The sequence below is a fragment of the Lacerta agilis genome, chromosome 15 (genome assembly GCF_009819535.1).
Source record: "Lacerta agilis isolate rLacAgi1 chromosome 15, rLacAgi1.pri, whole genome shotgun sequence".
Lineage (NCBI taxonomy): Eukaryota > Metazoa > Chordata > Lepidosauria > Squamata > Lacertidae > Lacerta > Lacerta agilis.
Window position 1 is genome coordinate 41,354,261 of NC_046326.1, and position 13,961 is coordinate 41,368,221.

Consider the following 13,961-nt stretch of genomic DNA (forward strand, 5'->3'; position numbering starts at 1 on the left):
GAGCCTTCATACCTCTCTTCACTCCATAGTTATGCGAATTATTCAAAATAAATTATGCAGATTTGCACCGCCAAGTCCGGCAGCAGAGCTGAAGTTTCCTTGGCTTTAAGAAGTCTAGCTGTATCGCTTTCTGTGGAGGACAAATACCTGCCCCCTCCAACACACGCCCAGAGATGCAGTAGGCTGATCTGCCCCACAAAGGGAGGGGGGCAGACCCACTGCAACGTGTAATGAATAATGTTACGGACTAAAGAAAGTCGGCAGAATCAGGGTGGTTTCGGCGCTGCTGGCTGCTTGGCGGTTCCACGGCGGAATCGAATTTGCGATACGACAAGGAAGCTGGACAGAGGCGGGGAAAGGGGGGAGAACACCGAGCAAAACAGACAGAGAGGCGGGTTGATAAAGCGAGGCTCCTTCAACAAAAAACACACCCTTTGGGAGAACCAGGTTAGGCTTATGGTTTTTTTTTTAGAGGGGTGGTGCTGGGGCTCCTCATCTCATGTTTTCCATATCGTGGACCCGGCTGAAGAAGGAGCAGGTCTGAACAGGAGTGCATCCAACTAGGGTTGATATTTTACACATCCAGGGGACAGACACATTGCATTCCCGTTGTGTGTGCATATCTGTGCGTGTGTGAGGGCAACAGATTGCTTGCAGCTGCGGTTTTCTGCTTAGCAGCGACCCCTTCATTGCAGGGGGTTGGACTCGATGACCCTTTGGGTTCCTTCAAACGCTGCAATTCTATGACTCTAAGACCTGTTGGATCAGGCCAAAGGGCCAGGCCAGGGTTTCTCAAACTTGGGTCATTGGCTGTGGTTGGACTACAACTCCCACCATCCCTAGCTAGCAGGACCCATGGTCAGGGATGACGGGAGTTGTGGTCCCACAACAGGCGGGGGACCAAAGGTTGAGAAACCCTGGCCTAGACAAAACAGAGCAAACAAGGGCTGAAGGCCGCAGCCCTCTTTTGTGGGTGCTCTTCAGAAACTTGCAATCAAGGATAGACTGCCTCTGATCCTGGAAGTTCCACGCAGCCAATCAGCCACCTTCGCCTTCACAGATCTGTTGGGTCCCCTTTCAACACCCCCCCCCCAGTAACATGTCTGAATGAAATGTAACTGGCTCCCAAGGTGGAAAAGAGAGAAGTCTTTCTCTTTCACACACACACACACACACACACACACGTCAATTGCCAACATTCTGTCACATGCTGGTGTGACCAAGAAATCGCAGTTGGAAGCGCCACTGAGAACTGAAGATAAACCTGCCCTTCACCAGAGACGCCCCCCCCCCCGGGTTCCCTTAGGAGCAAGTTCCCCTTTGCCACCAACAAAGGAAGAGGGTCCTCAACTGACCCCCGGCTGCTGTTCGCTCTTCAAATTAACCAAATGAACAACTTTAAAAAAAACGTGTTCCTGCAGGAAACGGAAGTTCGTCCTCAGGGTGTTTTGTATACTAGAAACCCTTGCTCACTTTTGCACGCATCCCAGTCGCCATGACGACAGGCATTTTGCTTGCATATGCGGGACGGGAGGAACAAGTGGGACCAGATCATGAGCAGAGTGAGACCCTCTGGAATGTGGAGCCCGTCAAACCACGGTTTAGTGTGAGGTGCATGAGAAGGAACAAGACGAACAAGCTGGAGGGACAGTGACTGGCAGGAAACCTTTCTTTGCGCATCAGCTGAGCAGCTTCAACAAGCCTCTGGATCACGAGAGCCCAAAGAGAATGTCTTTGGGGAGGTCTAGGGAGGGCCTCCTCGTGAGCCAGAGGGGCAGCGGGGTTTTGCTGAGGCTGCTCAGGTGCAAGGAAATGGCGGCAGTCGATGTGCCACCCTGCCCGTCGGCTGCTGGGCAGGAAAGCTGAGCAGCCTCAACAAAGCCCTCTTCAGGCTCAGGGGAGGGTCTCCTCGTGAGCCAGACTCTCCAGGGTGCTCCTCATTTTGGGGTCCCACTGCCAGGCTCCTGGCAGCTGCATGTAAATGGGGAGTTGCCTTTATAGTTCACAAACAGTTCCTGGTTGGGGCGACACGGGGAAGTGCGGTTCATTAAAAGCAGAAATTTCTTATGTTCTTCCTCTTGGCCAAGTGGGAGGCAGAAGGATGTGAAGAGAAGGGAAAAGGGAGTGCGGAAGGCCTTGGGCCAGTTTGATAGACATTGGGCACCCTGTTCTTGCTGCTGAAGCAGGCACCCAGCCCTGGCAGGTGTGCTTTCCCCTATGAGAATGTAACTTAATTTCTATAAAGTACCCCTGGATGGTTAAGTCCAGTCAAAGGTGACTATGGGGTTGTGGCGCTCATCTCGCTTTGAGGGCAAGGAAGCAGGCATTTGTCCACAGACAGCTTTCCGGGTCATGTGGCCAGCATGACTAAACCGCTTCTGGCGCAACAGAAACACCATGATGGAAACCAGAGCGCACGGAAACGCCATTTACCTTCCCACCGCAGCAGTACCTATTTATCTACTTGCACTGGCATGCTTTTGAACTGCTAGGTTGGACAGAGCAACGAGAGCTCACTCCGTCGCGGGGATTCGAACCACCGACCTTCCAACCGGCAAGAGACCAACAGGCTCAGGGGTTTAGACCACAGCGCCACCCGCATCCCTTCATTTCTACGCACGGGCAAAGGAAAGGCGAAGGAGATGCCTCTCTCTAAGCCCATGTAATTTACAGGCCCGGGAAGTCTACCTTCATTCTGTGTGAGTAAAAGCTGCCCTGGACACCCCCAACTGGCACTGTTCACTGAAGTAAACTCAGAGCGTTGCTGGCCAAAGGGAGAGGCGATTCTCAAAGGGTCCCGGACGACATGCGATAGATACATGGAAGACAGGCTCTTTGCATACCAAAAAAGGAAAAGAAAAGGAAATGCAACGGAACCTGCTTGGAAAAGGAGACACACAGAGAAAGAGTGCGACGGCATGGACAGCGAAGGGAGTGCAAACTTCCCTGGGTGCCCGCGACCCCCTACAAAGAGCCACTGGCCCGGTGCCCCACGCACCTTGTGCTCCCTCCCTGGGCCTCGTCCAGCTCCTTCTGCAGCCTGGCGCTCTTCTCCTCCTCCTCCAGCAGCCGGCGCTTCACTGTCCGCAGCTCCTGCTGGGCCTCGCACTTGATGTCGTTGGCCACGACCACCGCCGTCTGCAGGTCGGCTTGGAAGCGGCGCCACTCAGCCGTGTCCTCCTGGAGTCGAAGGGGAGAGGAAGCGAGAGGTTGAGACTCGGCCGACAAAAGTGGCCAGCACTGCAGGGAGGGTGGCTGGCGTCGGTTATTGCGGACGCCGGCACAACAAGGCAGTCGCTGTCACTTTGCGTGGGAGGGAGGCTGCAGAAGGACAACCCCCCCCCCCTGGTTTGGAGCCTCTTCCCAGGCTTAGATGATTGTAAGCTCCTTCGGGCAGAGACCCTCCTCTTACTTATTCATTTAATGAAATTCAAACACCGCTTGACTTTTTTTTTTAAAAAAAAAAAAGCCTCAAAGGGGTTTAAAAACGATAAAGCATTAAAATCGAGACAAATTCACCGCCCTACTTTAAAACATACAAAAGTTAAAACGCTAAAACTGATTAAAATTACACTGACTTTCAAAACATTTGGACAGGCTTGTTGAAACAGAAGTGTTTTTAGCAGGTGCTACGTTTCAGAAGTGCGACAGCCGTATTGATGACGCCTGAGTTTGTTCTAAAGCTGGAGGCTTTTAAGCAGAGGTCGGATGGACACCTGTCGGGATTCCAGTCCTCGGAACCTTCTGCACGCAAGGCAGGTGTCCTGCCACTGAGCTCCCTTCTCACCTTCATCTGCTTGTTCAGGGTCTTCAGCTGCCTTTCCAAATCCATCTTCTGGACTTCCATTTTCAGTAGATTACCTGGGAACAGGTAAGGTAGGAAGAGTCTACTGAGATAGGACAGAGAGGGTGGGGGCACCGCAGACACTGCCAAGGTAACACAGGGCAGTGACCTTATCTCGAGCCAGACCTCCGGGCCCATTTAGCACAATATAATCAACACAGACTGGCACAGATTTCTACCCCCCAAAACGGGTTGCAGTTTTAAAAGAATGCACATACCCTTATTCAGATTCCAAACACTAAAAAAACTTGCTGATGCCCAGAACACCTTTGGCAGCACAACCCTACATTTACTCAAAAGTTGAGTCTTACTGTATGCAGTGGGGCTTACTCCCCAATTAAGTGACCGTAGCCCAGTTACTTGCAAGAAACTGGAAAGGTGAAGAGATCCCGACAGTGGAAGAATGGCAGATGAAGCTAATGGACTTTATGGAACTCACCGAACTGACCGCGAGAATCCGAGACCAGAGGGAGGAGAAGGTGTCGCAGGAGTGGAAGAAATTTAAAGATTATTTAGTAAATTGTGTAAAATTGAATATTTGAGCAGAATTAGCCAGTAGAAATGGCTTTAGCTAGTTAATGTCAGTTAAAATTGCTTATAAGAGGTTTTATTGTAAACGATTTAATTGTTTAATAATATCTTAGGATATTTGGTTTAAGTGATGAACTATATTTGATTAACTAAATCTAAAAGATTATTAAGAGATATGGTTAATGTGTAAGGAAAAGGATACAAAGTTACCCAAAATATATATATGGATTTTGAATGCAGTGGAGGGAGCGGGGGAAATCCTGTCCCGTGTTGAGAAGATAGAAACTAGAATGGTATAAAGATAAGTGTTTATTTAGGTATGTATACGTTTTTTCTTTAGGTTTATTGTGATTGTTGTTGGATTTGTTTATTGTTTACTGTGTTCTTTATTGTGTATTTGTGTACGTGGTGTTTCTTTTTTGTTCTTTATACGAAAAATAATAAAATATATTTAAAAAAAAGTGACCGTAGCCCTAACCTAGCTAATTTGCTTCTGTCCCGGCTTGTGAAACAGCTTCACCAGCAGGTGGCGATCTCACAGGCCGGCTGGCCCCAATCCAGCTATCATCTTATTATTTTATTGCCTTTATATCCCGCCATTTTTCTCCAACGAGCTCAAGACGGTGTGCGCATTGTTCTCCCCCTCCTCATATAACCCCCCCCGCAACAACCCTGTGAGGTAGGCTGGTCTGAGAGGCGCAGTGACTGGCCCAGAGTCACACCCACTGAGCTTCATGTCCAAGAGGGGATTTGAACCCTGGTTGCCCTAGTCTGACATTCTGACCACTACACCACCATTGGCTCTTTTGGGACCCTGTTTCTGCCCACCCCCCCTTCACCTTATTGGATATTTGTTGCTTGCGACAGCAGCCTGACGACATCCTTCACTTGTTGTTGCGCAGAGAGAAAGGCATGCTGTGCCTCCCTCCGCTTCCTTCCCAAACAGGCAGCACTAACTTGAAATTTATTTCTTTACTGGAGGGCAGGAGGGATGGTTGGGGATCTCAAGCAATCCCTGCCAACTCCATAACCTGCTTGCAATTTCTCTCTATATACTGTCCTAAATCCTCCCCCCCCCCTGGTTCCACCTACTCTCCAAGTCGCTGATGATCTGGTTGTCGTGCAGTTTGAGCGCCCGGTGTTGCTCCACCTGGTCTTCCAGCTCAAAGATGGTCTCCTTCAGGTTCTTGATCTCGGCCTCGTTCTCAGACGTCTTCTCCTGGAGCTTGTGGTTGGTTCGGCTGAGCTGGTCCGCCTGACGGTCGCACGTCTCCTTCAGCTGAGCACGCTCCTTCTCAATCTGCACAGAGAGAGAGGAAAGGGTGAGAAATCGCACCAGGGTCCCTGCATTGCAAAGGGCTGGACTAGATGACCCTTTGGGTCTCTTCCAACTCTACAATTGTACGATTCTGTTATTGTACTGTGCGATGCTAAGATGCCACCGATAAGTGCAGGTGGAGAGCACACGGTGTTTAGTTCCCCGGAGACCACCAGCTTCCATTTAAATAAGAAAAAATTAATTGAAAAGGACCGTATCCGTGATGCCTGTCCCAATAAACTGGGTTTGCTGTCTTATTTGGGGGGATCTAGCCACCTCCGGCTGCTCCTGGACAGGGATGGATAGCCTGGCCGCAATAATCTCTTGCAACACCAGAACTCATAGGCAGATTTGAGACATATAAAAGGAAGTCCTTCGCTCGGGCCAGGAGACGAACCCCTGGAGGACTGTGACACACAGAAACAGGGCTGTCAGGAACCAGGCTGTGTTAGCGGAGCTGCAAAATCGCTTCCATGCCCTCACCTCGGATGCCGATTCTGGGCCAGCAAGTTGCCAACCTCGGAAGACGGTGTGGAAGAGATTTGTGGCGAGGATAGGGGACAGAGGCAGCCATGTGCGGAGGGAACAGGATGTCCCGGGAGGTGGGCTGTCTTCTCACGATGTGAGAAAGAAGTTGCCAAGTCTTATAAAGCCCACTGACCACAACCCCGCCCTCCTGATTCGTGTGGGCACCAACGGTACTGGCCAGACACAGCCTTCAACGTGTTGGAAGGGACTGTGGGGCTCCGGGAAGGTAACTGAAGGGCCTCGGGATGCAGGTGGTCTTTCCATCGCTCCTTCCTGTCAAAGGCTGTGTCCCAGGAAGAGCGGGGGAAATACTGGAAGTCGTCAGGAAGGGTTTGGCTTCTTGGATCATGGTCTCCGCTTCCTTGAAGAAGGAGTTCTGGCAAGAGATGGGCTTGCACCTCACAGCGGTTGGCAATAATGTGCTTGCTAAGAGTCTCGCGAATGTAATCAGGAGAGCTTTGAACTAAAGCCAGAGGAGGAGGAGGAGGAGGAGGAGGAGGAGGAGGAGGAGGATGCAGACAGTATAACAGATGACAGGAGAACACCTGGTTCTGGGGATAATAGCATTACTCAGAAAGCCCACGGAAGTCAATGGGTCCACCAGTTTCAACTCTGAGCAGAATATAGGTGGTGACAGCCCCAAATCTAAGTGGAAGGAAAGGATGAAACTTAGGGTGTCTGTGGTTTGTTTTTGTTTTTTAAATCCTTCGGCAGTTAAAACCCCAGTTAAATAACGATTTTTAAATAGGCACCAGCTTCTCTGCAGATTTCCATACAGCCCAGCAACCACCCCACCCCTCCCCACTTGCTACGGTCATCGCCAACCTCGGCCAAAAACACACCTAGAGTTTCCACTTCTCCGTAAATCAGGTGGTGACTTTTGGCAGGATATCCCGGCTCCCCCCCCCCCCCGTCCCGGCAAAAGTTCTTCCCACGGGCCGCTCCCTAACTGTGGGAGGTGGGGTTTCCAAGCAGGGCAGCAGCGAAGGTTAATTGCGGGCTTGGGTTACGAGTGCGAGACTCGCCAAGAGAATTAACATGCACTCATCCATTGTGTTTCCCCCCCTTTCCCTGAGCACAGCGAGAGCACCTGGTCTCTCTCAGAAAAAAACAAAAAACACCAAGCTGCTAATGAGGTCCATCTGTCTGGGAGGGGGGGGGGAGTGCTGAAGGGCTGGACCAGGAAGGAGGAAATTGCTGCAATTGCGGTGAAAAGGATCATTCAGCTGAATGTCCAAACGGATGCAGTTCTTCAGGGAAGGGAGCTTGTTACTGTGTGTTGCCCAGATTTTGGATATACAGGAGAGGCTTCGGACTCAATCGGATCGCTGGTCGGCCTGTGTCCGTGTTGTTTGTACCAGGAGTGGCTAACTCATGGCACTCTGGGCGCTGTTGAACTGTGGAACTCCCTCCCACAGGAGGCAGTGATGGCCACCAGCTTGGACGGCATTAAGAGAGGAGGGGGTGAATTCATGGAGGTTAAGGATGTCAAGTGTCTGCTAGCCATGAAGACTTGGCTCTGCCTCCATAATCAGGCAGTCTTGAACAGGCATAGGCAAACTCCGGCCCTCCAGATGTTTGGGACTACAATCCCCATCATCCCTGAACACCGGTCCTGTTAGCTAGGGATGATGGGAATTGTAGTCCCAAACATCTGGAGGGCCGGAGTTTGCCTATGCCTGGTCTTGAATATCAGTAGCTGGAAACCACAGGAGGGGAGAGGGCTCTTGGGATTCCCACAGGCATCTGGTTGGGCATGGGGCTCTTAATCTCAGGGCTGTCGGTTCAAGCCCCACGTTGGGCAAAATATTCCTGCATTGCAGAGGGTTGGACTAGATGATCCTTGGGGTACCTTCCAACTCTACGATTCTATTTAAGTGAATCAAAACAGTGAAGATTTTAACAAGCTGCGAGGGGGAAAGGGAGAAACCAAATAGAGCCGTTTTGCTCACAGCTCCACAAAGAGGGAGAGAACAGAGCGCGGCTATTTCACAGTAAACGCCCTGTGTGGAAACTGCCTCACAAGTATATAATACTGGGCAAGAGGGACCAAACTACACACGCTGTCCAGGGAGCAGGGAACCTGTTAGCATCAGCACAGCTGACCTCTTGCAAACGGTGCAAATCTGCTACGAGAAAATGGGGTCCAGCTACGCAGCCAAGACAAACTCCAGAAAGCAACAGATCTAGCCCCTCTGAGAGAGCAGAAATCTCTATGCACATGAGCTATGAAAGTCAGTATGCTGAGCGGTCTGGAGGGTCTGAGGGAAGGAACACCAAAAAGGTGATTCAGTCGACTTCTTCACTCCTGCAAAGAAGCAAGTTAGAAAGGAAGGTTTCTGCGACCTCCAGGGCACGGTGCCTAGGAAAACCTTACCTGATTACAAGATTTTGATGCTTTTAAAATTTTGTTTCGATGGCTGTAAGTACTGTGTTTTTATTGTATATTTCATTTGCATCCTTGTATATGAATGCTGCTCGCTGCTTTGGGAACCTTGGGGTTAAGGCAGCACGTAGATAAAGCGTTATCATACCATGGACTCACAGAGCTGGAAGGGACCCCGAGAGTCATCTAGACCAACCCCCCTGCAATGCAAGAATCCTGCCCACATCAACATCCCTGGGTGGGCTTGAACACCAACCTTCTGGTGCAACAGCCAGGGGCACTGACCCAACGCAAGAAAAGCCCGGCAGGTTCACTAGGTCTCTCACAGCAGCCAGCTAGAAGCCTCCGGGAAGCAGCCCTGGCGTTGCTTCACAGCAGCCAACATTTAGGGATAGACTGCCCCTGGATCTGGAGGCTCCACTGAGCTCTCCCCACTCCCCAGCAATCCTTACCTTGGCCAGCTGCCCTTGCAGGGTCTTCACCTCGCTGTGTGCCTTCAGCAGCTCCTGCCTGAGCTCCGTGCAGGCCAGCTCCAGCTGGTCCCTCTCCCCGCGGGCTCCTTTCAGCATCTCCTGCATGGCGCCGGGGTCCGCGCCCCGCCCAACAGTGTCCATGTCCGCTGCCTTCTGCTTGGCGCTGTCCAGCTGGGCCCGAAGCGAGCCGTTCTCAATCCTCAGCCCCTCCAGGGCCACCTTGCAGTCCTCCAGGGCCCTGGCCAGGCCGGCTGCACCCTGCCTCTCCGCCTCCAGCAGGCCTCCCAGCCTCTCGGCCTCTTCCCGCAGGCCCCGAGTGGCTGCCTGGGCTTCCTGGTGCTCCCTCTCCAGGCCGCGCAAACTGCTGGTCAGCTGCTGCTGGATGTTGAGCAGCTTCTCCCGCTCAAACTGGGCCTTCTCCTGCAGCTCCCCGCACCGCTGCTCCAGCTCCTGGATGGTCTTGGCCTTGCCATCGTCGCCGGCTGGCCGCTCTTGCAGGAGGGCCGCCAGCTTCTCGTTCTCCTGGCCGAGCTGCTCGGCTCTCTCACGGTGCTGCCGGAAGGAGCCCTCCAGCAGGGCCTTCTCCTCGGCCAGCCGCTCGTTCTCCGCCGTCAGCTCCTGCACAACCTGCTGCTGGTCGGAGAGCTCCTGCAGCGTGGCCTGCAGCTCCTCGGCTGTGCAGTGGTGGTTCTCCTCCATCCTCTGGATCCGCTCCGTCAACGAGGCCACCGAGAGGTCGCTGGCATTGTTGGGGGAGCTCCCGGCAGGGGAGTCCTGCGGGGCTTGGGAGGGGTGGCTCCCTGACGACGGGGGCCTGGATGGTGCCTCCGCGATGTGCTCGAAGTCCGAGGCGTCTGGAGACAGGGACGCCTTGGTGACGTCGCTGCTGGACGAACCCGAGTTCCGCAGGGGGGCACCCCCGTTGGCGCGGAGGTTCCCAGGGGGCTGCATGGGGCTGCCGAAGCTCGACTCCTGAGTGGTGGGGGTGGCGAGGCTGCTGCCGCAGCCCCCGCTGCTGCTCAGGGTGTCTGACAGCGGCGACTGCTCCAGGCGGCTGAGTTTCTCTCTCAAGAGGCGGTTCTCCTCCCCGAGGCTCAGCAGCTCCGTCTGGAAAGCCCGGTTCTGGTCCTGGAGGGTGCGGACCAGGGGCTCCGCCTCGGCCGGCGACCCCCCTGCGGGGTGGTCCAGCTCGCAGTGCACCCATTCCCGGTCCTGCTGCTTCTTCAGCTCGCTCCGAAGCTTGGTGATCTCAGAGTCCTTCGCCTTGGCCTCGGCCAGCAGCTCCTTGACCTGCGACTCCAGCGTGGCCTTATCGCCGGCGTCCCCCTCATTCTTGCACTTGGGGGCCGGGCGCGAGTGCTTGGTGGGCGTCGGTGCCCCGGAGGAAGTGGGGCTGGGCTGAGCCTTCCTGGGTCTCAGGGCCGCCTTCTCTCTGCCCGGGGCACTCGGCAGCTCCCGCGGGGCTGGGATCCCGGTGCGCTTCGCCGACGGGATGGAACCTGGGAGAGCAGGAAGAGAAAGGCAGTTAACGCCTGGAGCATAAGGGCTTGAGAAGAGCCTGATGGGAAACCAGCAACCAGGATTCGAACACAGGGCCGCACCCTCCCCCCTGCAGTTTCCAGCAACTGGGATTCCGAAGCATTGCTGCCTCCAATAGCGGTGGCAGAGCACAGATACCATGGCTAGGAGCCATCAATAGCCCTCTTCTCCTCTGTTAATTTGTCTCGTCCTCTTTTAAAGCCACCCAGGTTGGCGGCCGCCACTGCCTCCAGTGGGAGGGAGTTCCACAGTGTAACTACACACTAGGTGAAGAATGACTTTAGTGCAGCCGGTGTGGTTAAAGCACTGGACCTGGGAGGCCAGCATTTGAATCCCCTCTCGACCATGAAGCTCTGTGGGTGACCTCGGGCCAGTCGCCATCTCTTAGCCTAAGCTACCTCACAGGGTTGCTGTGAGGGTGAAATGGGGAAGAGGAGAACCATGTACATACACCACCTAGAGCTCATTGGAAGTACAAGGTGGTGTGCAAATGTAATAAACAAACAACAAAGTAATTCCCTCTGCCCTGAATCCCCCAGCAATCAGCTTCTTTGTATGCCCACAAATTCTTATATTCTCTTATGTTCTTATCCTGTTTTAAAGCCATCCAAGATGGGGACCACCACTGCTTCCTGTGACAGGTAGTTCCATAGTTTAACTGTGCACTGGAATATGAGTTCCAGTTTTACGAGAGAGGGAGAAACACTTCTCCTCTGACTTGCCCTTTCTCTAAACTTTTCTCTGAATCTGCGACTCCCGGGGCAGCCCCCCGGTGTGGGGGGGGGATGCAGAAGACAGCGGGTGGCCCTCACCATCTCCCTTCCCTGGCTCTCGCCCCAACCTCCACCTGCACACTACAGCAATTGTGAGCGCGAACTCTCGGGGGGGGGGCAACGTTTCCACTGGGGGAGCGAAGCCTCGCGGAACAAAAGCTCCGTTTGAGTCGGGTGCCATTTCCCTCCACCCCAGAGATGACCTTCAGAGGGAGCCTGCCTGCCTCTCGCTGGTGGAAAGGCCCCAGGCACCCTGCGTGGAATGCAAGGGCAGGCTGCAACCCGGAGAGATTGCGAGCTGTGCTCTCTTGCCAGAAACTGCGAGGAGGGGAAGATCCGGCCAAAGGAAACAGAGAGCCTGCCTCCCGGGCAGTTCCCCAACAGGGCGCCCGCCCCCAGCTCTGAAAAGCCAGGTGCTGCTTCTGGGAAGCCTGTAAGCAGGATCCGAGCACAGGAGCCCTCTCCCCTCCTGCGGTTTCCAGCAACAGGGATTCAGAAGCAATCCGAAGGTGGAGGCAGAGCGCAGCCATTCTGGCTAGTAGCCATCAATAGCCCTTTCCCTCTCTGTGACTTGGCCCCGTCCTCTTTCAAAGGCACCTGAGATGGTGGCCACCCCTGCCTTCTGGGAGAGCAAGTGCCATAAGTTTAAATATGTTGCCTCTTGCTCACTTTCTCTCTGGACTAAAAAGTCCCAAACCTTATTTCACAGGGGAGTCACTGTCAAGGGTTCTCTAGCTGTGATGATTATATTGCGGAGGGTTGGACTGGATGACCGCTGGGGTGCCTTCCAACTCTCATGATTCCATGTTTCTCTTTCTCTCCACACACACGTGCGGAAAGGGGACAACAAGCACCATCCAAACTATTCTGCATCACACGGGGGTTGGGCTAGATGACTGCTAGGGGTCCCCTGCCAGCACTACAATTCTATGGTTCTATGAAACCTAAGAGATTTCCTCTTCAGATTTCTATTCCTTCTCCTCACCCCCTTCTGATTTCAAGGAGCAGTGTTTTGTGATGCATTTTGCATACATTGCTGAAATGTAAAAAAGGGGGAAATGTGTGTTTGTGTAAATAAATAAGCAAACAAACAAACAACGACAGAGAGCAAGAGAGAGAGAGAGAGTGCTGTTTTCCTCCTTGCATTAATTAGGCGGCTGCGTGCACCTGGCTTCTTCCAAACAAATAAAAAACCAGCCAAGAACACAGAGCACCACCACTTGCTTCTCCTCCCCCCACCGCAACCCGGTTTGGACAAGTGTGGATGGAAAGCCTTTCAGCCTGGAGGTGGCAAAGGAATTCCTGGCTTGGCAAAGGGGAGCAGATCGGCTTTCGCCGCAGGTCGGGGTCCAGCTCCAACCAGCCGGCCCTCCATGACCTCATCCGGGGAAACTTCTGCCCAACCTGCTCCAGGCCAGCGCAGCCCGTCTCTCCCCCTTGCAGGCCCCCAGCTTCCTTTTGCCATATTTGATGGGGCCGGGAGGAAATCTGGCTTTGCCCAAACCCCCAGGGACGTTTGTTCATCAGCCTGAGTCATCTGTTCCCGTTTGTGGCTCTGGTGAGGGTCCCGGTCGGTTGCCAACTCCAAGTGGGGAACGAAGGGGAGGGGGGGAAGAGATGAGACTTGGGGAACTGAAGATCGGAACTGGGTGCAAGGCCCTTCCTTCGCCAACGGGCCTGCCAGGAGTTCCTGCTGGTGGCCACCCCAACGTCCCGGGCCAAGTTTAAGGACTGGTGTCACGGGGATGTTTTTGGCCACGGGGGCATGGCTGCAGTCGCTCCAGAAGTAAATGAAATCAAACCACTACTGGCTACAGGAAGATGTTAGGCTGCCTTATTCCAAGTCAGACTGTGGCTCCATTGAGCTCAGGGATGCCTGCGCTGGCTGGCAGTGGATCGCCAGGGAGTCTTTGGTGCAGCTGTGCCTGAGAGGCAACAGGGACTGAACATGGAACTCTGCCACTGAGCTGCAGCCCTTTTCCTGGAAAACCAGTCAAGCTTCTAGTCCTCGTGGTCTGGGATAAACAGCCAGTTTCAGCAGAAAGCTGCCTTATACAGTCTATCTAACTCAGTGTTGTCTACGTGCAATGGCAGCAGCTGTTCAGGGTTTCTAGTTGGGGGGGACGACACTCATGACGACTTCTCTGGTGCTGTCTGGAAATGCCACCAGGTCCTTCTTCATGCAAAACTGAGCTGTAACGCTCCCCCATAAAGTAGACTTGCAGAGGGCGCCTCCCCTCCATCACTGACAAGCAAAAGTTACAAAGTGTGGTTCAAGAATTCAAAAGTCCTGACAGGGAATCCTGCCAACAAGCACCACGTTCTACATTAGAATATAAAAAGAGCCTGCTGGATCAGGCCAGTGGCCCATCGAGTCCAGCATCCCATTCTCATGGTGGGCACCCATATGACCGCATGAGAGACCGGGGAGCAGGACCTGAGCACAAGAGCAACTCTCCCCTCTTGTGGCTTCCAACAACTGGTCTTCAGAAGCATTGCTGCCTCCGACTGTCCTGGCTAGTGGCTGCCGATAGTAGCCCCCTCCTCCATGAATTCTCCCTCCTACTGG

At 53.6% G+C, this 13,961-nt stretch overlaps 1 protein-coding gene across 5 annotated transcripts in view; it reads right to left on the reverse strand.

Moving 5' to 3' along the window:
- SPECC1 (sperm antigen with calponin homology and coiled-coil domains 1) overlaps nt 1-13,961 on the reverse strand; it is an 80,907-nt gene that overhangs the window by 29,053 nt on the left and 37,893 nt on the right. For all 5 annotated transcript variants that reach the window (XM_033171527.1, XM_033171523.1, XM_033171524.1 and 2 more), the window contains 4 exons: nt 9,060-10,579; nt 5,468-5,675; nt 3,788-3,861; nt 2,999-3,180 (listed from right to left, as the gene is read on the reverse strand). In XM_033171527.1, coding sequence (XP_033027418.1) covers nt 2,999-3,180; nt 3,788-3,861; nt 5,468-5,675; nt 9,060-10,579 — 1,984 coding nt within the window. The remainder of the gene's footprint in view (nt 1-2,998; nt 3,181-3,787; nt 3,862-5,467; nt 5,676-9,059; nt 10,580-13,961) is intronic.